General features: G+C 45.9%; 3 protein-coding genes across 4 annotated transcripts in view; 2 read left to right on the plus strand and 1 right to left on the minus strand.

Moving 5' to 3' along the window:
* The window catches only part of MCF2 (MCF.2 cell line derived transforming sequence), a 46,533-nt gene extending 36,932 nt beyond the window's left edge, over window positions 1–9,601 (plus strand). The window contains exons 24-29 of one of the 2 annotated variants that reach the window (XM_027645495.1): window positions 341–404; window positions 829–935; window positions 1,017–1,129; window positions 1,410–1,522; window positions 2,987–3,087; window positions 3,335–9,601. In XM_027645495.1, coding sequence (XP_027501296.1) covers window positions 341–404; window positions 829–935; window positions 1,017–1,129; window positions 1,410–1,522; window positions 2,987–3,087; window positions 3,335–3,387 — 551 coding nt within the window. In that variant the 3' untranslated portion in view covers window positions 3,388–9,601. The remainder of the gene's footprint in view (window positions 1–340; window positions 405–828; window positions 936–1,016; window positions 1,130–1,409; window positions 1,523–2,986; window positions 3,088–3,334) is intronic. The other variant, XM_027645496.1, reaches the window with a different exon arrangement.
* Window positions 9,602–11,032: 1,431 nt separating this feature from the next.
* F9 (coagulation factor IX) lies at window positions 11,033–24,911 on the minus strand. The gene is made up of 8 exons (XM_027645497.1): window positions 24,776–24,911; window positions 21,795–21,958; window positions 21,421–21,445; window positions 19,462–19,575; window positions 17,674–17,802; window positions 15,344–15,582; window positions 14,719–14,836; window positions 11,033–11,797 (listed from the first exon to the last, which is right to left on the minus strand). Exons 1-8 carry the CDS (start codon window positions 24,840–24,842, stop codon window positions 11,250–11,252), a joined length of 1,404 nt encoding a protein of 467 aa, XP_027501298.1. The 5' UTR covers window positions 24,843–24,911; the 3' UTR covers window positions 11,033–11,249.
* The window catches only part of FGF13 (fibroblast growth factor 13), a 314,484-nt gene continuing 300,496 nt past the window's right edge, over window positions 12,464–26,451 (plus strand). Inside the window, exon 1 of the mRNA XM_027645502.1 lies at window positions 12,464–12,750. The gene's annotated coding sequence lies outside the window, so the exon portion shown is untranslated. The remainder of the gene's footprint in view (window positions 12,751–26,451) is intronic.

Consider the following 26,451-nt stretch of genomic DNA (forward strand, 5'->3'; position numbering starts at 1 on the left):
GCTTGTGTGAAAATTCATTACAGAAGCATGGTTCTTTGGCCATCATTACCCTGGGGATTATTTCACGTTTGTTATCATAGGCTTAATTCAACAAGATACATAACAGACTCCTAATTTTAAGCATATTATGGTCTTCAGTAGCATGCTCAATATTGGATTTGTGCTAACACGCCATCTTAATCATAACTAAGTCTGTGCTTTGCAAGAGTCTATAGGTCTGTTTTTCTCTGAAGAGAAATCAATAGGGTTGTAAAAAAGGTGTAATTTTTAAGGTAATGCATCAAGGGTGACAGTTATTAATAAAGAATGGATTTTAAGATGGTGTTTGGCCTCCCTGCAGTAGAGAAGCAGCAGCCCGGCTCAGGCACAGACCAGATCCCGCTCTCCTCCCAGCTGAGTGATGGGTGAGTGCCAGGAGCTGGACTGGGGGCTCCCTGGGGTACCCATTTCCTCCCTGTTTCTGTCTAAGACCTCTGGGGAGGGGACAGGAGGGATGTGCTGCTACTCACCCTTTGGTGGCACTGGTCTGGGGGCAGGGTCGTTGAGGGGCACCATCGAGCCTGGCAGCACAGCCTGAGCTGCAGCTCCTTGGCAAATGCAGACAAAGATCAAAACCAGTGCTCAAATTCAGGGGTAGAGAAGTTGCAGTAACTTTATTTCCCATCCCCAAAAAATTAAAACCAGACACTGAAGTCCTTAACCTTTAAAGAAACACAGATTAAGGGGTATCAGTATTATTTCTGACTTCATTTTACAAAACCTAGTGGAGTTTGCATTCATTCATAAAGTAAAACTAAGATCTGCTTCTTTATTTTTTCAACCATTCAGAAAGCAGCAGAGAGCCTCCATAAGCTCAGAAGAGAACGACTCAGAGCGCACCAGCCCGGTGATGTTGGACAGTGGGCTCGTGTCCCCCCAGAACAAGCCCCACCGAAGTACAGACCCTTCCCCTCCCTTCAGGGCATGCTTTGCAGGTGCCGTGGTTCCCCCAAACTGAGCTGCATGTTGTCTTGCAGGCTGGCCAGGAATGTCTCAGTCCCTGGAAATCTGTGAGGGGCTGGAGGAGTGGTCGGGTAACCAGTACCTCTCCAACTGCTCAGACACCGAAGAGGAGGATGGGAACCAGCTGGTTAGTAGATATGCAATAGTCTCGAAGCTTGAGGTGCTGCCATTTTCAGTCATCTTGCTTTGTTTGTCCTCACTGGATAATGGATGTATCTTGTCCATGTCTCTCAGAATTTCCATATCTCAATTTGGGGAATGAGGAGATGTCTCAAGCCACAGTTTCTTGAAATAATTTTAATTAATGTAGCTGATATGGCTCTGTCACATTCCCTGTGGCAGTCAGAAATAACAGCTGCATGATATGAAATGCAGCTAAATAAGATAAGGTTTTCATTCCGCCACAGTCTCCAGGAAAATACAAAGCCCTTGCAGACTGCAAGAGGAGAGGATCAGAGGACCTGCTGGTGAAAAACGGGGATGAAATTCAGCTTGTGCATGAAGATGGTGAGGGACAGTGGTAGGTATTTTAGGACTACTGTGCCTTATCTCTAAGAGCCTGCAAGGCATTCCCTTGAAATGTCACTTGCCTGGTGATACACCCAGTGCAGCCTCTGATTAAGTTTTAGACTATTCCAGAAAGCTGGAGAATTCATTCCCTTGCCAAGACTAAATACCATCCTGGGAAAATATGTCAGGACTTCCTTGCCATGGGTGTCTGGGTGAGGTGGGTTTTACCAATATCTTCACAGCCCCTCTTCCCACTTTTCAGATGGTGCTTTGAGTGTGAGCCCTTTGCACACCCCAGCCCAGCTCCTGGCTTTGTTCCTCTGGGCTTATTAATGGCAATATTGAATAATTGCAAGACATTTTCCTCCCTCAAACAGCTGTACAAGTGTTAAACTAGTTGATGACTGTGGACCATCTTTGCTGTATTTAAAGCTGTGGCTCGCAAGCTTACACCTTACACCTGGTTCTCTCCTTGTGTCTGGGAGCATTGCCTGGGGAATGACTATCCCAGGCCTCCTGCTTGTTGAACCATTAGTCTCCTTGTCTGGGAGGGCAGCATTCCCTCTCCCAAGATTTGCAGCAATTTGGCTGAGATTCCTGGCTGTCTCTCCTTTCCAGGTTGATTTTGACCAGCTCTCATCAGCCAGCCCAGGGTCTCAGTAGGAGAGAGAGCAGTGTGCTAATGCCTTGTTTGGGGTGTGGGAAGGGGGATTTTCGCAGGAACCTGGATCAGATTTGTGCAGGCACTAGCCCATAGATTCACAGATGTGAATGCCCCATGGAGGATTCCTGTCTGACAGCTACAGCCCTCGCACTTCAAGGGAAATTCAAAAAAGGATAAAATAGAATATTTCAGTTGGAAGGGATCTGCAGTGATCATTTACTTCTGCTGCATTTTGCAAAATTCAGTTTGCTGTTAGCAAAAGCAAGATGCAAATAATCTCAGGTTTACTGAATGTTCACCTCTCCTGAGGATTTCGACCAGTGCCAGTCAGAGATTTCTCACACCAAATTTTTTTTTTCGTACAAATTTTACTGCATGAGTGAGACAGAGAGATGTCATTTATGAGTATTTCCAGCTGCCTAAGTCTTGGCTTTAATTTGCTTATAGTACCCTCACTAAATTCATCCTACCAGTCTGAATAGCAGAGTAGTGAGGAAAGTAATTGCCCTTGGCTCCATCAGTACCTGGCTTTCCTCACTGGCATCTCTGGTGGTGTCAGGCAGGATAAGGAGAGAGAGAGTCCTGTTCCTCTCCATTGACTAGAGAGTTGCCCAAGGCAGATGTGCTCCCAATGTAGGCTTTTTAATTAGGTTCCTAAGTTTAGGTGGGAGGAATACGCCCAGCTCCCATTAAAATGCTTCCCTGGTTTGAGTGAACTGTTGGTTGCACTCCCAGTTGTGTAGAGTGTGACCACATCAAACTGCTCCTGAGTTGGTTGGTTTCTTTTACTAATGCTGTTGTCGTTCAAAGGTTGGTGAAAAACCTAAACAGAAGAAAAGAAGGCTGGATTCCTGTCCACAGTCTGCAGATAGTAGTCGGTGACTGCAGATTTCGGAATGCCAAAGTTGCAGGTATTATATAGCACGCCTAGCAGAAATATTTCATATCTCAAATCAGGTCTTTTAAGCCATTTGCATTACACTTGGTGTACTAAATCTGGCTGCATATGCCTCTGCAGGAAAAATAGAAAAGCAAGCAGCTACTCCAAAAAGCCTGTAAAAGTAGTAAATTAAGCTTTCTTTTTTTGTTTCTTAACACTTAAGACATTTCTGAGACTTTAGGCTCTAGTAAATTAAAACCAAGCATTTAAAAACGTAGATTTCTTTGCAAGAGCACTGAGTAGAAGATCCAGGAGAAGAGATGGAGTCTGACCAGGGATTCCTGTGACTGTTTTGCCTACTCGCTGCTGTAGCCCAAACCCCGTGTGAACAGGAGGCACCTAGGCAAAACCTCCTCCTGCTGCAAAAGACATCGTGGCCTGACCCCCAACACTCTAAAGGCAATACTTCATCCCTGCAGCCTCACTCCTGCCCTCATTGCTGCCTGCTGGTTAATCCCATCCTTAGATAAATTTTATAGTAAACAGGTTACCAGTTTTTGGCCGAAGGCTTCTAGTCTCGAAAACCGTATTTCACATTTTCTAGCTGTAAATGTACATAGAATTAGGTAGGGAAGCATAACAGATGACACAAGAAAATGCCTTAAGAGCAGCCTGTTGCCCTTGCCATGTATGCAGCATCACCGCTCCATGTGTTGCCTCATCCCCATGCTGTTCACTGGAAATGGGAGACCAGGGTTTTAGGTGGGAACAGCTCAGGAAACCCACATAGACTTAGTCCATTAAAAAAAAAAAAAAAGAAATGAATACACTAATTATGACCATAGGAAGCAAATTTCACAAGGAGTTTTATCTTTAAATACTTCCTTTTTGTCAAAATCTATTATTTTGATGAACATGAAGGAAGCCTTCTGAAAGGCTTAAAATTCCAGACAGCTCTTGGTGGTTTTCCAGTATATTTCAGTGAAATCCTTCCCATACAGCAAGGTATTTTTTATCCCCTTTGTTAAAGGGCAGTCAAATCTCACAGGTTGGAGGTTTTCTGACTTTATGTAAAGGGTAGTTTGCTAACCAGTGTTCAAATTTTGCTGGCACCCTGTTTTCAAGATGCAATTATGTCTACCTTGAACTTCTCTGCATGTATAGCTATCCCATCCCTCCATATTCTGTGCAGGAGGCTTCTCCAGCTGTGAATGCAACTCAAAAACAGGGTGCTGGCAAACTTTGAACCTTGGTTTGCTTTGTCAGTGGTCATATCCCTGAAAGCCAGAGACTCACAGCTCCAGACTGGTTTACAAAGTTGTTGAGTACAAACTAAGGAGAATTTCACAAGGTGAAATCACAGAAAGCTCCTCCTGTGAGTCCCACACCACTGCCCAGGTACTTTGCAGTCGTGTCCCACGGTTTAGTTGCAGCACTGAGGCTCTGTTTTCCCTGTGAAAGTAATTCTGTTCTCTTTTGCCGATGCTGATCGTGCCTGCAGTCTCAAGGCATGGTTCTAATTTTACATGCACTCCAGGCAATATTGTGGGATGATGTAGGATGTTTTCATGCTATTTCCTAGAGCTATTCCTATAGCTTTTCGATTGCAGAATGATGTAGGATGTTTTCTTGCTATTTCCTAGAGCTATTCCTAGAGCTTTTCAGAGACATCCTTATAGCCATAAGCAACTTGCACTCTGAAAATTGACTTTAAGACAGTACCTTTGCATTTGGCAATTGTCTTTCCTCTGTGGGCTGGTCACTTCACACTGCAGGTGACACTGTACCACTGACTCCTCAGGAATGCAGTCTGGATTGGGCTCTTTTCTGCTTCTTCAGAAGATGGAGCTCTTGCTCCAGTATAGCACAGGGAGAATTAGGCAGCCAAGGTTGTAGAGCAAAGTAGGGGCAGGAGGGAGCACTGGAACCCTCTTGTATTATGAGCTGCTTGTGCTGAAATGCTGTTTTACATGTAAGCAGGGTAAACATGACTAACATGTTGTGGGGTCCCCAAGAGCTGAGAGCATTCTGGAGTCACTTCAGCGCTGGGGGAGAGGCAGTTCCTGGCCCTTCACAGGAGCATTGCTTCTGTTATTTCCCCAGGTCCCCCTAATAAATAAAAATATATGTCCAATTACAGAAGCTCATAACAGAATTCATACAAATCTGGGTTTGAGGATGTTTTGTCAGTGCAAAGCCTTTAGCTGAATAGATTACATTGTTTCCTTACCTTCACTTTTTTTTTCTTAAGTTTGTGCTGTGGCCCTAAAAAAAACCTCCCACCACAAAATGTCTGATACACCTACAAGCTGTTCCTTTCCCTCCTGCTAATTATTCCAGTGTTGAGCCAATACAAATCATAATGAAGTTACAGGGAACTATTTGCTGCCCATTTTAACTTAGCAAAGGTCCATGCCCTACTGCCTGGCCATCTCTAGTTTTGCAAATCCACCACCTTCTTGTAAATCTTGGCCTGGAGACAAGCCAGAGGCTTTTTGGGAGGAAGACAGCTGGTTTGGAGATCATTTTGAAAACAAGTTTTCCTTCTGGTGTGCCTCTAGCTGTTAAGTTCTGAGTTTAGTCCTTGCTGCTTTCTTCTGAATAGATTTATTCACTCTTCTGTGCAAATCCACAGTGGATTTTTTGTGCCATAGGAAATGTTTTGTATTGAAGGGGATTACACACAGATCTCAAAATGATCAAAATGAGAAAAATTTGGAGAGAACTCTGCTCAGAAAGAGCAATATTCAGAAAATAGCTACTGCTGAGGTTCACCCATGTGTTGCTAGTGCCAGCTGCCTTGCTAGAGCTGTCAGGCATTGCCTGGTCTACTGACTTGGTTTTGCTATGAATTAACAAGATGTGGAATTATCTCTTCATTTCAGGGAAGGTGAGGGCTGCAGCATTACAATCCCAACTCCTCTTCTGCAGCAAGGCAGGAGACAAAACATTTCTGCATGTCCCTTGGTGGATGATGTGCCAAAATCACAATTTATAGCACTGGCAGTGTCTGTGTCAGTGAAGGAAGAAACGTCTCACCTCTCAGCTGTGCTGCAGCTTCATGGCAAAGGGAGAGTGGGGTCAGTAGAAATGAGGTCCTTGCTGTAACCCAAAGTAGATGTGACTTGTTTTCAGTGACACAGTGCTCATGTCCAGCAGCAGTGCAGCCTCCCCTCTCATCAAGGTTAAGTGCTGTCCCTGCTAATCTTTTCTCTCAGCAGTGGTAAACAGATACAAGCTAAAGGAAACGTTGTTTGGTCCCAGATTTTCACATCAGAGTTTAACTTTTTTCACCTGAACTTTAAAAGCTGGGCAGAGAGAATGGCAAGTGTCTAATTTCCACTCGCTGCAAGGAGATTGTGTGAGACTGATTTCTTTTAAAGAGAGCCTGAAATAGAGTAGTCTGAAGGAACTTCAGAGTGAAGGAAGGGATTAGAATGAAAAGTAGAAGCAGTGATAAATGCCTTTACTAATTATAAATATAAAAGAAACATTGCTACAACTTTCAAGTTCTGTTAAACAGAAAAAAAGTATTATGGCAGAATTTGTCTTGAGTCCAAAGCACTCAGAGCAGGCATGGAAGGATGCTCTGTGCCAAAGGCAGGCACCCACTAAGTTTAGCCCCGTCCCTTAAAGTGTTAAAGACCAGGTTGGGTGGGGCCCCAAGCAGCCTGAATTTGTGGGTGGCATCCCTGTCCTTGGCAGGGGGTTGGAACTAGATGATCGTTAAGGTCCCTTCCAACCCAAACCATTCTGTGATTCTATAATTCTGTGATTTAAGGAAGACACCTGTTCTACACACCAGACCCTCTCCTAGTTTGCTTTAACAGCCTACTTGCCAAATTATCTCTTCCAAGCCTTAAGGGGATCCCCTGTGTGTGCTCTTCATGCCATAAAGCTGAGCTAAGGTTTCCCCCGCTGGTAGTGCCTGAAGGACTGAGCTTGCATGTCCTCTGCTCCTGCTGGCCAGGGTGCTGGGGATCATCCTCTTGACTGTGGTGAGCTTGAGGCAACCCTTTTGTGGCTCAAATCTGCCAGATCAGGGTATTTATTGTATGTGGCTGAACTCTTGAGCTCTCGTGGGCTGGCATAAGCATGTTGGCTGAAACACGCAAGCTTTGTCTAAGTCCTGTTTAAAATGCCACTTGTAGTTTGCAGATGCAGCGCAGCTGTTTGCACTATCACTCATGCACTTTAATGATTGCAGCCACAGGCTTTTGTATTTATGCAGGGTCCATTAAAGGCAATGCTGATTTCTTTTTGGCCTTTGAAACGTAAAGCAGGGTCTCCTCCTGTGACCTGAGATCCCAGCCAGCTTCACTGAACAGATATTTAGTAACACCATAGAAAACCATTTTGAGCCTGACAAAATAAGGAGTCTAGAGAAGATATCAGCTGGCCTTGCTGTGATAATGAAGTGATAGATGATGGAAATGAGTCAAACCCTGTGGTCCTGCCTTAGTCAAGGCTCTCACTGAAGCCAGTGGGAGTTCAGCTTTTAGGGAGAACTGCAGGAGTTCACTTATTTTTTTTATGTTATACAAATGTTACATGATTACAGGGAACAATGTATTTCTTGGAATCAGATGCTTTAATATTAACATCATTCTCCATTACTTTATAGATGCTGCCCTGTGTAACATGAGAAAGTTTAGTTCCCCTTGAATTAAGGGTGAACTAGTAGCATCCTATTTTCGATGCTCTTTGGAAGCTTTCAACTAAGTGTTACAGAGAAATAGCACAATAGCTGGAGTTGTCCTATACTATTCATCACATTCACAGACCTCCACAGCTTCATCTGCACTGAACAGGACTGGGGTCCTAAGCAGCTTCTCATACTCATAAAGGAAGCCATTCTCTGCTCTTTCTTTTTTTTCGCCTGTGGAAAGTATTGTATTTTATTAATTTTACCTGCTGCTTTTCCATGACATCCATCATGTTTCATCAGAGAAGTACACTACAGATTCCTGACACTTTGTTTAGATGCTTGAAACTTCCTCTACAGGTTAAAGTAGGCTTTGCCTACTTATTAGCTGACAACTATTGAAGCTGCAAATAAAGGAGTTGAGTTTTGGTAAACCAAAAAGAAAAAAAAACAAAACCAAACAAAGAAGCTGTATCTCCTGCTTGATTGATTTTATGGGTGGGTTTTTCTTAAATATCTACTTCAGCTATGTGAATGTAATGTTCTGTAAGAGCATTATCTGGCTGACTCACATGTGAAGATGCAATAATGCTAAAGATCTTCTTTTTGCACTTAGGGTCTGACTCCAGCTCATTGCAGTCAGTCCCCTTGATTTCAGTGAGGTTTGGATCAGGTCAAACTGACAACTCAGGGTTGTCGCCAATCACTTAGGGTCCCAAAGTGTCCCAAGGCTGAAACCTGTATCTAGCAAGTGTTGAAGTTTACATTAATGTATGTACTTTTGGAACACGTGCCATAAATCCAAGTTAAATGTCCACGTTTGCACTAAGGATGTTCTTGTGATAAGACTGTGCTTTTCAGCATCTTTAACAATACCTATTGAATTTTTGAGAAAGGAAAAAGAATGTTGAACACTCATAATTTAATTTTGTGTTTCTTTGTCTAGTTTTGCTTTTGTAGAACATAGGTAGGTACAGGTGGTTTGAACTTTTAAGCAGACATGTGCAAAGAGCACCTGACTATGTGGAGAGCAGGGTTAATAGTGTGCATGCAGTAGTGAATTTGCTCTGTCCCATCCAAATGAAATGTTTATGCTGTGGACTAAAGGGGGACCTTTATGACTTTTATTTGTGAACTGATTCTTAAACACAGTCCTAAGTTAAGTTAAAACATACTGGGGTTTGTTTGGGGTTTTTTGTGACCATTTTTATATGGAGGAATTGTGGAACTACTTGATGGCTGTGGTTGCCTGGGGATTCCCCATCACACAGTGGACTTTTCTCCACTTTGGGTGGCCAATATTGCGGGTAACCCCCATACACCCTCAAAAACATGACCAGCTGAGTCTGAACTGAGCAACACCACAAGACCTAGAAAGATCCCAGTATCCTTCAGCCACTGGCAATCACAGCAGAGGGGTTTTAAGCCACTGAAGGTTCTTTTCATCTACTTTAAAATTGGTCACAATGCACTTGTTAGGTGGAAAAATAGGAGTGTCTTAAGTTACTGTTGGGGCTGTTTATAGTGATAACAATTCTTGTGGTAACATTTTGAGGTACAACTGTAAATATTTGTCTCAAACATAGCACACATTGCATATTAAATGGTTTTAATCTTTTTTGTCTTCCATAGTTTTAAATCTAAGCTTTTATTAATTTATGAGGTTGATAAGTTCTGCGAATCTGAATGTACAGTCTGAGGTTTTTAACATTTAAAACTTTGCACATGACATGGTATGTTACCCTGAGTATGCTGTTGAACTAGGCTCTTCATGTATATGTATAAATTACAGTAGAGAATTTTCTCTGACTGCAAGTTTAAATGAACTATATTGTATATGTACCTGTAAAAAAAGTGTTAAATCTATATTTAAAGATTAAAAACTTGTTAAATAAATCCATATGAGAATATGCAATTCTGTTCAAAGATGCCTCTGCTATAATTCTAGAGAAAAAAGAATTCTCACAGCATTGGTTTTAATTTCTTTGGAACAACTAAAACCTTCTTATATGCATTTTGATTTCAAGGTAAATCAGTGGCAGATGATCCGATTAGCTTCTCGCTGGATGTAGTGACAATGAAATTGGGAGAGGAATCCAAGCACTCATACTGACGTCTGAAAGAGCAGCTACTGAAATCCCACCCTGGCTCAGGGTTTCTCCATCCCCAGCCTTCCCTTCATTCCAGCACTGGGCAGTGCTGCCAGGAGGGACCTCTGGGCTGAGGACCACGGGGCTGTGCTCATGGGTGGGTCCATGGGGGCTATGTGGGCAACAACAGCCCTCTTCCAGGTGGGAGAGAAGTGGTCTTGGGGACACATCTCTCCAGCAGGGAGGGAGGAGACCCTTGTCAGTGAGTTCTGCCTCTGGGGATGTGCTGGTGTCCCATGCATGGTGCCTGGTAAAGCCTGTGCACGAGCTGCCCATGCCAGGCATCCTAGTGCAGTTCCCAAAGGCCATGCTGTTTCCCCACGCACCTCTGGATTTTTCTGTGGAAAGAGATACAAGGTGAAGCAGCACTGATCAGAGGTAAACCTCCCTTCCTCTGGGATTATTCCCTTCTCTTGAAGCTGGGAACTGAATTAAACCCACTTGAATCACCCTGACAAAGGACCTCTGCCCAGCATCACCTTTCCCTGGAATGCCACTTCCCTTTGCCTGTGCCTCAGTGCCAGTGCCCACCCTGGGCCTGGGGAAGGTGTCTCCCAGGGAACTGTCTGCCTCTAGGGTGTCCCAAGCTGTCTGTGCTCAGGGGACCTTCCACAAGGGGAGGTTGTCTGGGGAGGGCAACACACAGTCTCCATCACTACCAGCAGTGCCTGTTGCTGCAGTCTCTAATTTAACATGATTAATATAAACACCAGGACACTAAGCAGTTCTTTTTATAATCCTAACATGGCTCAGCAGAAATCATTAGAATAAAGCCCACCACTACCTTTAGATGAGTTTTATACATATTTTAGGTAATTTTTGCAGTCAATTTTATGCTATCCTAGAGCAGGAGGAGCATTTCTGCTGCCTGTGATCCATCTCAGCCTGGCTCATGTGAAAACATCTGGCCAAGAGCAATGCGGGTGCACTGCTGTGTGTGTTCACCTCCCTCATGGACTCCTACTACTGGGTTGATGGTGGATGCTGGTGTCTGAGGCACCAGTGCCTGCTGGGCTTCCCTTGCCCACAGTGCTGTGTGGCAGCTGTGGGCAGTGTTGCTGGAATGGTGGCCCGGGGCACGTGTGAGTCAGTCCCCAGCTCATCCACACCAGCCTCTGCATTCAGGATTTGGGGACTTACACCACCTCAGCAGTGCCAGTGCATTCAGGAATACAGTCATGGACCATTAAAAGGGCTTTTTATTTCTTTATTACCACGTTTTCATTGTGTTCTCTTAACTTTTGCCTTCCAAGAGCAGAGGTTATTTCATTTAGAAATGTTTATTAAACTGCAATGATTTCTCAAAAACATGGAGATTGCTATAGGTCTCTCTTTAACTAACCAGTCCATCCCCCAGCACAGTGTAGCCTCCCCAGCACAGCATAACACTCCTTGGGGTTAGGTGAGCTTCGTGTTTTGCTTTATCCACTTCACATACTTGGAGACCCTGGTGTAGATGCCATATTTGCCTGGCTTGGCACATTCCTCACCCCAGCTGGTGATCCCTGTGAGAAACCAGGTGCCCTCGATCTCAGTGGTGTAGGGCCCTCCACTGTCCCCCTCACAGGTGTCCTTGCCCCCCGACGGGTAACCTGCGCAGAACATGTTCTGCAGGATGGTGGTGGAGGTGCTCTTGAGGCAGGTCGGCCGGTCAACAAAGGGCACCTTGACGACCTGGAGGGTGGTGGCCGGCCGGCCGCGGTAGTGCAGGCGGCCCCAGCCGCTCACCGTCCCCGTGCCCTGCTTCAGCAGGGCATTGGTGAACTCCCGGCTGCCGAGGCAGATGGGGGTGACGTAGCTGTTGAAAACGAGGGGCTCGTCCAGCTCCAGGAGGGCAATGTCGTTGTGGTACTCGTTGATCGAGGCGTCGTACGTGGGGTGGGGAAGGGCTTTCACCACTTTACGCTGCTGCTCTGTGTGGTCATCCTCCCGAGTGTTGTGTTCACCTGCGGAGACAAGTGTGACTCGGGCTTGATCCCTCCGTGGCCCAACCAGTGATCGTGCCCTGGCGAGGCCATGCCAATGCAATTTTAGCCCAGTCAAGTGGCTGCAAAGAGCTGAGCCCTCGGGTTGCTGGGAGACTGGTACTGGCCAGGCTACTTGCTCTTTGTCAAAGGGTGCTGGAGGTTTCCTCACAGCAGTGCCTCCTCTGTCCCTGCAGCTGGCAGAACCTGAACCCACAGGTGTGACACCAGGCACTCATCGCCCAATCATGTGCCAAAGATCCAAATGTTTTGCCAGAGTTAGTAGCAATGTGACTGTTCTGGGGATTTAGCACCCTCAAAGAGGGGATGTTGTTCTTGCATCAGAGGGAACAAAGCCCGTTGATGAAAAATCTTGGTTTAAAATAAATAATTTATTAGGAAAAGAAACCTGACTTTCCCTTTTCTAAAACCACACAGTCACGGGGCAGAATGGGGTGCAGGAGGCTACAAAATGCCACATCCTGGTGCTCACAGGTGGCCGAGATTCCACCGCCCGCCCGAGGCTCAGCTGCTCGCAATCACTGCCGGGCAGCTTCAGGTTCCTGTGATTGAGTTGCGGCAGCCTGTTACCTCCCCTCCCGGTTTGTGTAACAGGTAGAGGGAAAGGAAAATGTTCCGTGGTCTCAGGTCGGCGAATGGGCAGATCTGGGTCTGCCTGTAGCTGTATCCCTTCTCCCGCCAGCGTGCTGCCCGTGCTGAAAGCTGGAGAGCAGGATGACTTTTCGCGATTGCTTTCTCGCAGCCCCAGAGGCGCAGGGTGCGTTTAACCCCTGCTGCGGGGTTTCTACACGCTCTGCTGTGATCTCCAGAATATACCGTCTCCTCTAAACAATATCTGCAGCACTGCTGGCCCTGTCCGTGTCCTGTGTCTGCTGCGGCTGCCTGCGAGGAGCAGCACGGAGCCTGCGAGAGAGGTGAGTTGGATTTCTGCGGTCACGCTAATGCTGGCGAAGGTGGGAGGGGTGGCTGGTGCTGCCGATGTGCTCTGGGAGGGTTTTTTTGCGGCAGAGTGTGAATGTCAGCTCCTTTGCAGACTGTGTTTGTACAGTGTAAATGCAAGACAGATGTGGGGGAGACTTTCAGATGGTTTTTCTTACATTACAGCTGTTTGCTACGCTGGGAACCTAAAAATATGTGTCAGGGATTAAAGTGGAGAGGCAAAGAAGCACAGGGGAGGGAAATGCCTCTCCCACCTCCTGCTATAGATTTTTGGGCCTCCTAAGATGTTATATACAAAGCACAAATGGATGTGAAGAACTCTGATGTTGCCTATGCTGTGTAGGTGGTGCAGGCACAAATTCAATAGTCCCTGGAGCCCTGCATAACCATATTTTGCTTTCTTGACTTGTTGTCTGGCCAAAATTCTGCCCTGGAAACCCAGCAGTGCTGCAGAGTGGTGTGAAGGGAGAGCAAGGGGACTTGGCTGATAATATATCCTAAATGGAGGGAGTGTGTGACGTTCAGGAGAGAGCCTGAAAGGAGAGGCAGTTTGCATGCATGTGCAGCAAACACAAAACTTCTCTCCAGGTGGAAATGTGCTTTTTAGGGGGAAACTGTTTTTGCATTGGGCATTTTATGCTTTTCCACATTAAGAGGTGCAAGGCTGGACTTTGTGCTCAGCTTCCCAGCAAAACTGCCTGGAAATAAATAGCAAAAAATGCCATGTGCCAGCTGTGAGCCTCATCCTGCCAGGACCTGGCAGTAGTGCCCAGCCCCATGGCAGTAAGCCTCCAGAGTCCAGCCAGACACTCAGGAGCTTCACCTTGTTAGCATGGAAGATGAAGGTGAAGCTGGAGCCCTTTTGATGAGCTCATTTGTGGAGGTATAAACTCAGTGTGTCAAGACTGAGATAAAATGTCATTTTTGTCACTACTACATTTCATAGTGCTTAAATAGAAAGCATGCATCTTCCATGCCTCCTCTCAGTACTGCTGGTAGCAATTACTAACCATGTCACTCTTCCCCTCCTGTACCTATTGGTGTAACCTATGTAGATATTTATACAGGGGAGAAACAAATAGTTTGGGGAAGCTGATTCTGCCACAGCTATGAAATGTGGCACCTTGATGCTCACCAAGGCCCCACACTGAGTTATCAGCAGGCTTCCTAGCAGGAGGTCTGGCACAGTTGGGTGCCACCAGTCAGGGGGAAACACCGTTTTTCAAGCAGATACACATTTGTCTTTTTAAGTAGCAGCATAACCTGTTGTGCAGCCTCGCTACAGGGCCTGTGTCTAACTCCCCAGAGATCCTGCTGTACAAGCACACTTTCCCACATGCCAGCCCGGTTTCTCTACCTCAATACACAAATTCTATTTACTTTTAAAAAGTTAGGAGCAAAAGCAGTCATCTTTTCCTTGCAAGGAGGTAGTCAGGTGACTGATGCTCCTCTTGAAGCAGCCACACAAATCCTGAGAGTTCTCTGAGAGTTGTGTGAAAATGTAGTGTGATCTCCAAGATCAGAACTCTCCAGTGAGGCCTGTGTGGCCAGCAGAGATAAACATCCACCACACCAGCTCACGAGGCAGCATTTTAACTGAAGTCCATAGGGCTTTAAAGCATCCTGGATGTCTGGCTCAGATGAGCTTGCCTGCGGTCAGGTTGAACTGTGTCTACAACATGGTCCAGCAGCTCTGTGGCTTTGAGACCAAGGCCAGACCCAGCTCACTTCTCCCACCAGAGGTGCTGGTACTTGCAGGGACCAGGCTGATGAAATGCTGCAACCTGCAACTGGGGCCCCTGTGCCCTATAGCAACTTGTGCCGCGCTGCTGCCCACCATGATGGTGTGGATCAGTGTTCTGTGCAATGCCTTGGCCTGGCCTGTGCAAGTCCTGTCTCATGTCCCTCCCCTGCTCTGTCCCGATGCTGCCTGAGGTGCTCACCTGCCACAGCAGAGATGTCAAGGCCTTTCTCCAGGCAGTGCGCTGCTGTCACCACCCATTTCTCGTTGATGATGGATGCGCCGCAGAAGCCCTCACCATTACTGTCCAGCAGGAGAACCTGTGGAAGCAGGAGGATATCACACCCATGCGTTTGTGTAAACCTGAACTAGCAAAAGGTGTCCCTGCCAATGGCAAGGGGTTGGACTAGGTGATCTTTAAGATCCTTCCAACCCAAACCATTCTATGATTCTGTGATCTGCTGAAACTGATGGAGCTAAAAACTGAGCTGTGTTGTTCCTTGCAAAGCTCCCCTTCCTCAGTCTTCAGCCTAATTTTGGTAAATTCATGGACTACTGGGCAATTTGTTGCTGTAGCTCAAAACCAGATCCTTTGTGCCCCACCAGGTAAAGTTCTTGTGGCTTTTTTGCCAGGGTTGACTCCCATCCAGGCAACTTTTTTTGCTGTGACATAAAACCGTGTACAGAAAGAAACTGAAACCTAGTGCTATTCTAACCTCAGAGATGGGCTTTGGGTATTTAAAAGTAAGATGATCCTACCTTCAGAAAGAAATAAGTTAACAGAGTGACTGCTAGGGTTACAGGAGGGTTGCAGAAATAGCTGGTACCTGCCAAGGCACCTCGCCTTTCATGCTGTCTGTCCCGCCGACAACCCGGGTGCCCTCCTTAATTATCGGTGTGATTTTCGTGGTGGCAGCAGTGCTGGTTTCTGTGATGTTGTCGAGCAACTCATCTTGAGCATCCTCATGGTCATCGCTGGTTATGTTCCAGTTCTCAAAGGTGTTCATGGATCGGGTGAGCTTGCTCTTTGCTTCGGGAGCCGTGATCTTCCCGCAGGGATACGGCACTGCAAGCGAAACAGTCACAGTTATGACTGGCTGTGTCATCCTGAGACTTACAGCAACTGAAGGAGCAGGTGACAAGGCAAACGCTGCCTCATCTCAGCACCCTGTTTTGGACTGACATGGGAGACACATGTCAGTGGGCTGACCCTGTGCAAACATGCCTGTGCCTTTGATCTGCAGTGCGGGTAATATGTAAAAGTAGCAAAAGCATAAATTGTTTCTGGGCTTTAGAAATGACATCTGAACAGTTTTAAAAATGAAAAAAGCTTGTTTGTTGAGAATGCATGCCTGACAGGCTGGGGCAGCTGTGCCTTCTTTTGGTGGGATACTGTGGTGCATACCTGGGAGGCTCATGTCGGGCAGCTGGGCACTTGGCTGGCATTTCTATGGCAAGTGACTCCAGAACAATAAATGTCCAGCTGGGAGAGGACAGGAAATAGGATCTGCCAATTGTACAGATAATCCTGCTTGGCACCAAGGTGAGGAAAACATTAATAAACTCTTTCTAGGGTTGTAGACTTTCTCTGTTAATGAAGAGCTCATCTGCAGGCTTGTTTCAGACGAGTTCTTCCCATTTCTCTCCTATGCAGTGTGTGCTGAATTCCTGCTGATAGTGGCAGTCAAAATAGTAAATAGCATCAGGCATTGTCTTTCATCTGAAAAGATTTTGACAGCACTGAGCAAACAAACATTAGTGTAAAATCATATGTGAGTGTGGCCTATGGAGATTTCATCCTTTATTGTTAAACAGCCTGCTTTAGGAACAGGACTTAAATAAGTGTTGAGTGATGGCAAGTGCTACCCCTGAGGATAGGCCAGGAAATTAAGGTTTCAGAGCCAACAAAAGCTAAGCTTTTGCAGGAAGGGCAGTTACCCAACCTGAAAGATGATCTTATTGCTAACAGTAAACCTTTCTGGTCCAGTGAAAGTGATACAGCATGTTGGGCAACACAGGCCTGAGATGTTAATTATCTCTGTTAACAGGACTCCCAGCCTAAGATACTTCCTACACTGATTCCTGAAAGCCAGCACTTCCAAGAGCTCAAAGAGTTCCTGGCTATAGCTGTCAGATCTTAGCAAACTATCTCACCCATGTAGGTACCTGCATGCAAGCTCAGATGTGCAAACCTGTTACACTCAGGTGTTAGAAATATGATAGCATCAAATGTTAAATTGACTTCAGATGACAAAATATTTGTCTGCAAAGTCTCCTCTCTCCTCTGCCAGATGGGTTTCTGAGATGTTCATGCCCAATTAACTTGCTGTGTTGTAGTGGGTTGGGTCTGCACATGTCTGTGTAGTTAGTTATTGTAACAGCTCAGGAGCAAGGTAAAGCTGGGGAATATAGCAAGAACCAGCTATTCTTTAGCCCTTTATGAAGCTGCAGCCTCAAGCAATGTATTTCCCTTCCACCCCACTTGATACCACAGCTAAACCACTTTGTTTGACTAGTTGTTATTGAGGGTCTCTGAGTGCAAATACACACTGTTGGGAGGACACACCACAACAAAGCTTTACTTGTATCCACCCAACTCAGATAATTTTAACTGGGTGATGACCAGCCATGAAATGGACTATCAGAAGGATTTACAGTTAGAAAGATCATATTTTGTGCTGAAAAAGTCCAAGGCATCCTCAGCGTAAAAGTAACCAAACAGTAGCTCCTATTGGAAGAACATGGGAGTGAGCTCTGGCTGAATGGATGCTGGTATAGCTGAACATCACTTTTCTGCCTGCAGAAAACTACTGATCCATATCTAGAAATATAATGTGGCTGCAGGTGGGAGAGTAGTCTGTGCAAGCAGCCACCTAAAAGAAGCATTTGCCTTATGAACAAATTCCTGGACAACTACCCTCCTTGTCCACCCACCTAGGCTACAAAAAAGATGTTTAAATTGAATCCTCTGAGCCTGACCCCACATCTGCCTTTGGGAAAGTGCAAGGTCAGGTCACGTTCTTTACATTTGCTAAGCAGGGAAACAAGTCTGGTTTCCAACAGGATATTGCATTTCTATGAGATTCATGTATCTAAATCCAGGACAAGACCTTGAAAACTTTAACCCAAATCTCTTAAAAATAGTTTAAGAGTTAACCTGTAGGTTCACAGGACTTTCCATCTTCATGAAGTCTATAGCCAGCAGCGCAGGAACACACAACCTTTTGTGGTGGGTCATGAGTGCAAAAGTGCTTGCAACCTCCATTTTTAATAGCACAAGTGAAGTCTGAAAGAAATTAAAATGAAACTGTGAGAGTTTTTTCCAAATACAACTAGTCAGATGCTTGTCTGTAAGGAGAGCATCCTTCCAAATCACATCCCTGCTCATAATGAAGGAGCATCAGGCAACTCTTAAAGAAGGCAGGTTGAGGGGCCTATGCAAGGCCCCCAGAGTCCTGGCACAGTCTCCTGCCTCCAACAACTGTGTGCTCTCTGAAATTTGGCAGCCTGACCCTGAAGGACTCCTGCAAATATTTGGTTACAAGCCACGTGATTTCCCTGCTGTTGTTCCGCTTTCCTCCCCCTGTGCTTACAGCAATCCAGCCCCAGTGTGGATGCCTGTAGAGAACACCATGTATCAGATGGGAGTAAACCCTGAACCCAAGCAGGGCTTTGTCCTGGGATTATCATTGGGCTCTGAGTTGAAATCTCCAACAAAGCCTTATGTTCTTCCTGACATACCAATAAATTGTGGCAGCCTGACGTGGAAGACCTATTTCAGCTGGATGTTTGATGAAACATGTCCCAGTCTGAGGCAGAGCAAGAGTCCCATGATTTGCACCTGCCTTTTCCCACCCCACCTCTCACTCCTCTGTGGAGGGAACACCGTCTCTTGGAGGTGCGAAATCACTAATCCGCAGAGGCCCTTGCAATTCTCAGTGAGTTTTCAAATAACTTCACAGCAGATTAACTCCACTCCTACTTCCTCAAGGACACCTCCCTTCCTGTAGCCATTTTAATGCCATCATTTACTATTTTTACAGAGCTCCTCTTCACGCCTCACTTCTAGCTCTATTTTTGCTCCTGTCTCACTTCCACAAGAAATCTGCAATGAGACTATTTAAATTTGATGCAGCTTTGAAATGCTCTTTTTAACGTACACTCCTCTCTTGCCAGAGCAGAATCACAACTAGAAAGAGAATCTTTTATTAGTGCAGTGAGTCTAGCACATTATGCAAGTTGCACAGCCCCTGATTATATTATAAATATAAGAGCTGAATATCCCTCTTGCTTAAATTATGAGCTGTTTGGTTTTCATAAACTCCTCAACCCATCAGGAAAATATTTGCCTTTTGTTTGCCTTCAGAATCAAGGTTGCTGCTGATAATTATAATTATGAATTCAGTGGAGTGCTGTGGAGAGGAGGTTGAGATAATCCTGTCCCGCTCAGCACCTGCTGTCCATCCTGGCATGAGAAATGGAGAGGGGGAGTGGGAGAATGGGGACCCCATTGGGGTCAGTGGAAAACTCTTGCTTTCAGTGGGTGAGAATGCTGTCCCTGAACGCTGACAGCCCCAGAAAGGCTTGTGCTGGGAAGATAGAGGAAGGTCTGTCTGTCAACATTTGCGCTGGCAGCCACAGCTGAACAAAAGACCTTGAGCCTGAGTCTCCGTTGAACCCTGCATAAGAGCAGGTGCTCAGAAGAGGTGGACCTGGGACGTGACCAAGGGCTGGAGAGGACAGAAATATCTGCTCCTGTATCCCCAAGCATGTCCCCCTGCAATCCCGTTGCCAACAGGCTGAATTTATGCTTTTCTGCAGTGCCTTACAGCAAAGCAAAATGTGTCTGAAACACTCCCCAGTAGGATGAAACTCTGCGCCCGCTTTGATCCCACGAGATTTCAAGGAGAGCAGAACAACCACTGGATGAGCCCCCAGTACATACCTATCTCACAGTTTCTGCCTTCATACCCAGCTGGGCACCAGCACACATAGGAATTTATTCCGTCCTTGCACACGGCTCCATTTTTGCATGGGTTGGGGTCACACTGATCTCCATCTTGGAGAGAAGACAGGAGAGTTAACAAATATGAGTGTCCACCATGGCTCGTGCCGGTCACATGCTGGAGCCTTGCTCTGTGCAAGCCTCCTACTAAAGATGAGCAAGACATTGCATTGCTTCCTTCTTTGTAATGAAAAATAAGTCAGATCCTGGCACTCAAGTGTGCTGACAATGTCAGCGCTGGGGTAACATCATCAGCTCTTTACTCAGAGCCCTAATTGTGTACCCTGTCCTATGTGGGTCAGTTCTGCTCCTTTCTGTAGAACTCCTCTTCAGTCACCCTCATGCAACATCTCAACAGGACCTCATGTCTTGGCCAGGTTAGACGGACAAATTTAGAAGGCTTGCTTCCTCAAGAGTGGTTAGAGTATCTTAATCTGGATTATTTTAAAAGTACTGTCTGTTCTGTGAAAGTTTGGATCTATCCATTTGGGTTTGGAGACCTCTCTGTGTACTAGGATTGAGAACCTTTGTCATTGCTCTTTCTTTCTTGGTCTTGTACTACTATTAATTGGTTGAGATTTTCCCTTCCATGTCAGAGCTTTTATTTTCACAGTTGCCTACAGCTGGTAAGCTGAAACTTTAACAAAAATACTCTTTATTGCAAAACTGGTGATCTAACACTGTGAAAGAGTAAATCAGTGATATTAAATGGCAGGGAATGCCCTTTGAAATGCTTATGCCAAGACACAGAGGAAGGGGAAGGCCTTGCTGAGTTTTGTGTCCTGCCAGTAAGTGTGGCAGTTAATGGTGCTTTCAGGAATGGGCTGGAAAGTAAAACTGCAAACAGGAACAGAATGGTTTTGTCTTGTCTAAGTTACAGTGTTGGAGGTTGCACATAACGTCAGGATTGCAGTTGTTGCTCCCTAGTGAGGGCAACTGGGGCTTAGGTGTTGGGCAAGGGATGAGCTCCTGTGGGCTACACATGTTGGGAATAGCAGCTTGTAAACTGAACAGTAAATCAGGCACTTTAAATGATAGAGGAATATATGGCATTCCTTACTTTTTATGAGCTAATTTGTGGCAGGGAAACAAACTTAGTGTTGAATTTCATCAGCTGTTTTTTCAGAGGACAGTCCTACAATGCAAATGTAACTTTTTTATTTTATAGTCTGGACTGAATAATCTGAATTATTTAAGGCCTTTTAGAGAGATGTTCTGGGCGCTTCGCCAATCTACGAAGCAGTTCATTTATTGAAATGTCCTTAAAATTAGTTTCAGATGTTGTAGTGGGCATTGAAATCTTTTTGTTAAGGGACTGAGGAGTCCTTGGAGGTGGAGACTGAAAAGGAAAAAGAAAACAGTGAAGAAAGGGTTTGGGAGCAATGGTGTGAATTGCAAACAGCTGTTTGCTATGATCATGTTGAGGCTTCACTTTAATATGGCATTTCTAGGGATTCACGCTGTGCTTTCATGAGGCTGGGCCTTATCTGGAGATCTCTGCTTGAGAACAGAGCATTTGCTGTTTGCTGAAGGGATGTTAATTATTGCTGTGGTGTTTTACTCTATAACACAGCTGAAAGCAGAAGCCCAGAGCGTGACCTGGGCTCAACAGATCCCGTGGTCTGTGTGAACTGGTTTTGTTCCGCGAGGTTTTGGAAATCTGTTCCAAAAAGCCTATCTGAACAAAGTAAATGCTAAGACATTTCTTTTTTTTTGTGGCTTGCCATTTCTATACCAACAGGACAGACCCAGGCTGTTGGTGGCTGCAGAATTTAGGGTGCATGGCTCTGAGACCTAACAGTTGCTGGATGCTGGAATACATTTGTTACAATAAGATCTGCTATTTATGCACTGAGAGATGAGTATTAATCATTTGAACAGGAAGAAAGCAGCTCTTACCAACGTATGTTTTCCAAAACTCCATCTGCAAAGGGAAGAAAAAATAAAAAAGAAAATAAGTTTCCTTTGTTTTCTAATTTCTGGGCACTGTCTGGCTGAAGTAGTACAGGGATGACTCCAAAACTGAAGGAAAAGACTTGCAGGGAAACCACCCTCCATAATCCCAATGGTGACCCACAAACCCTTTAAAGCAGTTCCCCAGCCCAAGAGATGGATCATGAATGAGAATCAGCCATGCCAGATGCTGCTCTTGGCCCTGCAGGTTATCCCCTTGCTGTTCACTCCTCTTCCCCCTCTGGGACTCACCTGAAGGGCTTGTAGAGGTGTGGGCAGGGGGGAACGAGGTGTTGCCATTTTGCAGCAGTGACACTCACCGTTTTCTCTTGGTTTTCAAATACTTCTCGGGCTTCTTCAAAGCTGCATTTTTCTTCTATACATTCTCTCTCGAGGTTCCCAGGAATAAACTCTTCTAGTCTGTTTGAGTTGGCTCGTTTTTGCCTCTGCAGAACCGAGCTTGCCTCTTCGTTCTCAATGAAGACTGCGATTTGAACAGAAATAGGGGCTGAAGAGCAGCATGTGTGGTACAGCTGGGATGGACTGTCAGGGTTTTGTTCTCCCAGAAAGCAAGCCCTTTTCAGGCATTCACCCCCCCTCTTGCCCCATGGCCAAGGACATTTCCTGAGTGTTATCATCTACCTGACGTTTCTTTGGTGCCCAACTTAAGCGCAATCCAAAGCATCAAATCTGGAGAACCAAGTGTCAAAATAGTCAATAGACAGAAATGACTGATGGCAAGACAGTGATTGGGAGCCCTAAAGTTTGATGCTTAAAATACCCCAAAGCAGAGGGTGTAGCTCCTATCACAGATGCACAGACTGGAATAAGCTGTTTTAGAGGGGAAAATAATAGGCTTTTCATGCTGCTGCTTGGTGAGGTCTTGTTTGGATGCAGAAATTGTCCTGCTTTAGCTGCTTCTGCCTGTTTTGGCTGTGAAAGGCCATTTGCCTCTTCAAGCAGCTGCAGCCCTTGGAAGAAACGGGCCATTTACTTCTCTCCCTGCCCATGTGGCTGGGTCCCACCATTGCCTGCTGACAGAAAGGGTGGCATGAGCCTTCCTCACCCCCTGGGCTTTGTCATGTCAACAAGGGTGTGTGCATCCTTCAGTGGGCTGGCCAAGCTCCTGGGCCATGTGTCCCATCAGCAGAGACAACAGCAGCTGCCATCCTGTGGCTGGCGGCCTCCTGCCAGAGTTTGCTCCTGACTCCCTTCTCAGAGAACCCCATCTCTGCTGAGGACTCTTATTACCCCATCCCACTGCTTTAAAACACATTGTTCACCCGAAGGAGCTCCCCACTTTGCTTCCCCAGCTTCTCCTCTCTCTCCACCCTCCCTTAGCACTCACAGTGTGTCCCTTTTTGTCACCAGATGGCACGGTAGAGCAGCTCTTGGAGATGCTGGTGCCCACCTGGGACACGGGCCCTCATCTGAGGGCTCTGTGCTGGAAGGGGGTTGGGCACCTGTTGGACTGACCCCTCTGAGGGCTAAAGAGAGCATGAGCTCAGCCAGGTGGGCATACAGGAGAGTAAAGGGTGAGTACCAGCCACTTGTCCCATCTCATGGCTAACTCCTGCACCCGATGCAGAGCAGACCCCAACCTCACAAAGCCTTCAGGTCATCAGCTTTGTTGAGCTCTCATGAGCCCCAGGCAGGTTGGTCTGATTGACACCATTCCACTGATAGTGTAACGAGCCCCTTCACTGTCAGATCTTTCTGCAAGAGATTGAACTAACAGCTTTTAATCATTGTACAGCAAGGTTGCACATCTGCCTTCCTCATGCCAGTGTGGTTTTGGTTAAAATGAAAAGCACTGACTTCTGATGAAGCCAGGCTTTTTTCAAACACTGCTGGTCCCTTCCCAGCTGCAGGGTTGTGGTTTACATGTGGGACGTGAATGTACACCCAGGTTGGCCTCCCCAGCTGTGTGGCTGCACATCCTAGCTGGGGGAGACCTGCCCCCTTCTCCTCTTGGCATGAGCTTCAGCCTCCAGCTTGACCCCAGGCTGGGCTGGAAAGGCTCAGGTGGGAATGATGGAGCAGCCTTCCATGGTTTTGTCACCCTGTTGGGCTCCCCACGTGCTCAGTGCCCAGGGAACACGGTGTGGGCACAGCTGCACATTGCCCTGCATGGAGTGAGGCAGCTGTGTCAGACATGCTCCTTCTTCTCTTCCCAGTGGATGTGCCAGGCACCTGCTGTAATTAACCCATTTAATGGAGGGAACTCATTTTAATGAATGCAGTTTTACCTTCCCTCATATCCCTCTAGGTTTTCTCCATTGCTTACTCATTCCACATGCTGCTTTACAATCAAAACTTGATTTGGACTGAAGGTTGCAGGCCCTGTGGGGTGACAGGAATGGCACTCACCTGGCTGGAAACCATCCTCACACTAAGAATACACTCACACATGATTTACCAACTTCTGAAACAGTATCTGAGAGGGTGAGATGGGTCTCTGGGCCAAGTGCTGGGGGGGCACACCTGTCCTGCCAGCTGAGTACTGTATTTTATAGTGGGTACACCTGAGTGGGTGGTGGTACCAGTATGAGGTTCTGCTCACTTTTCACTGCTTAGCAAACATTTTGGAAAGAGCCTTTTTTTAAAGCTGCTACTAGCAATGTTTTAATGAAAGAAGAAAGACCAGCCTTGCAGCAAACAAGAACTCACACTGGATGTGAACCAGACTCTGCTGGAACTGTTGCTGCTACAGATAAATCAAGCAACAGCCTGCATTACTATGTGTGATTGCCCACATCCATCAACTGCTCTATCTTGTCTACAGTTTTGGCTGCATCTTACAGTCTTTGTTAAATTCACGCTGGGCTTGGCTTTAAACAATCCTTGCAGTGGCAAATCCAATGACTGTTTTATGGATGTGAGCACTTGTTTGTACTCCAGGACAAAGTGATGGCACACAAAGATGTGTGGATGTTACTCCATGAGCAACTCTCTCCCCTTTTTAGCTTCTGTGTGTGTATGTGTGTGCATTCTAAAATGGCTGAATCAAGCTCTGAAAGCTTAAAAGCTGCAAAAAAAAAGCTAAGAAAAATTCCATTCTTAAAATTAATCCCTGTGACACAGTCTGTGTAAAATCAGCATAAAAACTATTATTTCATTCCCAAGAAAAGAACCAGAGCTTTAAGGAGGAGCTATGAAATGCAGCAATCCCTCTGAGCTGTCGTCTCTTATAAGACTGCACAAGCTGTCCCACTATCAAGTGACAAACTGTCTCTTTGCCAGTGTCTATAACACCCAGTACCCAAAAGTGAAGGATTTTCTAGGTTTTAAATGGACTCACCTGTACTTTCATCACCAAGACAAGCTGCCAGAAGACAAATGAAGAGTATGAGGGGGATATTTGCCATCTTCTTCCCACCGCCCTGACCTCTCGCTGACAACTTGTTCGTGTGGTGGAGCTCGGTCAATAGTTCCAAAGTGCAAGTGACTGTTTATTGACTCTGGGTAACCCTTTAATTTAAGGTCCCCAGATGTGCCATTGCTGAAGCTTGAAATGACAGCTTGGGTGCTATTGGAGGGGGCATGTCCATGCACAAGAAACAAGCCAGGTTTTTGCAGTCCTTGGACTTGTCTTCTGCTGTGTGGGATATTACTGTCGTGTTTGGGGGTTGAGTATAGCTCAAGAATAACTTAATTGAGCTTCAGAGAACATCTTTAAAGCATTGAATTTCCCATTCCTACCCAGGGGATGTTGACCATATGAAAGTCAACAGTAGCATTTTCAAAGACTTCACCACAGTCCATGTTTCATCAAAAAGAGCAGGTGCAATTCCCTTGAAGATGACCCTACAGATAATGTTCCCTCTCAGAGACCAGGCATCCTTGGAGCAAAGCTGTGTCAGCCAGGATGGGTTACCTAATTAAAAACCTGGATGAAGTGAGGTGATTGGTCCATTATCCAGGTCTGCTGGGGCAAACCCTGGACACATATGGAGTTTTCTAGGTCCTGTACCTGAGGCTGCAGGAAGGAACCTGCTACTCAGTGGCTTGGACACTGGCTGGTGTAGGGATGTGCTGAGAGATGACACTCTGGAGCAGGGAGAGCAGGCAGGATCCTGGCTGTAGAGAAGCCTCTGCCCAGGGCAGGTCCACAGGATGCACCTGATCGACACTGGCCAAAGAGTACACTCAAAGGAAGGGGAGATGAGGGAAATAGGAAAAATAGTAGGTTTTCATACAGAAAAGAAAGGGTGGGGGTTTGCATGAAACCATTCATATTTAATGGGTGGGTTACTTACAACTTTTAAACCCCATCTCTTCCCTTCTTCTGACTTTCCCTTAGTATGAAGACCTATTTCAAGGTGAGTAATTACTTTTGGGAAAACACTGATTATTGTAAAAAAAAAAAAAAAAAAAAGAAACATAAACTTCTGGAAAAGCCAAAACTGTCCCCTGACCTCCCTCCTTTGGGGAGCTGTAAGGAATGTAAGCCAAAATTATTCCTCTCACTCCAGGGAATGCTTGTGGGCTTTCCACCAATGACCTGTTCCTCAAAACCTGCTTCCAAGTTTCTGCTTCTCCCCCCACTTCACTGTGTGCAGGGCAGAACTGGAATCCATCATTGTACCTGTGCACATCCAGGGCTTGCCCAGCTACCAAAAAGTCTTAGACAGAGGTGTTTTAAAGCAGAACTCCATTTGTAATGTGCTGGTTATGCTATTGCCTTTACGTATTGGCTTAGCTCTAGTACTAGGCTTGGGAAAAGCAGCAAGAACCTCAAGGCTCTGATGGCTTGTTAAAGCAGGGGAGCTAGAAGAGGGGATCTGGCAGGTTTCACTAGTTTCCAGCATAGCAAGATGGATATTCTGCTATTGTCAGTGCAAGGGTATCCCACAGTGTGTTTCATGGTGCTGTGAGTGTTCACAAGCAGGCAAACACCACCCAGAGAAGTGTCTTCCAGGCGGTAGAGCTATTAGTTTCTATGAGGTTACAATAACCCTTGGGTAGTTGTTAAAG

This window comes from Corapipo altera, unplaced genomic scaffold (assembly GCF_003945725.1).
Source record: "Corapipo altera isolate COAL_440 unplaced genomic scaffold, ASM394572v1 65, whole genome shotgun sequence".
NCBI lineage: Eukaryota > Metazoa > Chordata > Aves > Passeriformes > Pipridae > Corapipo > Corapipo altera.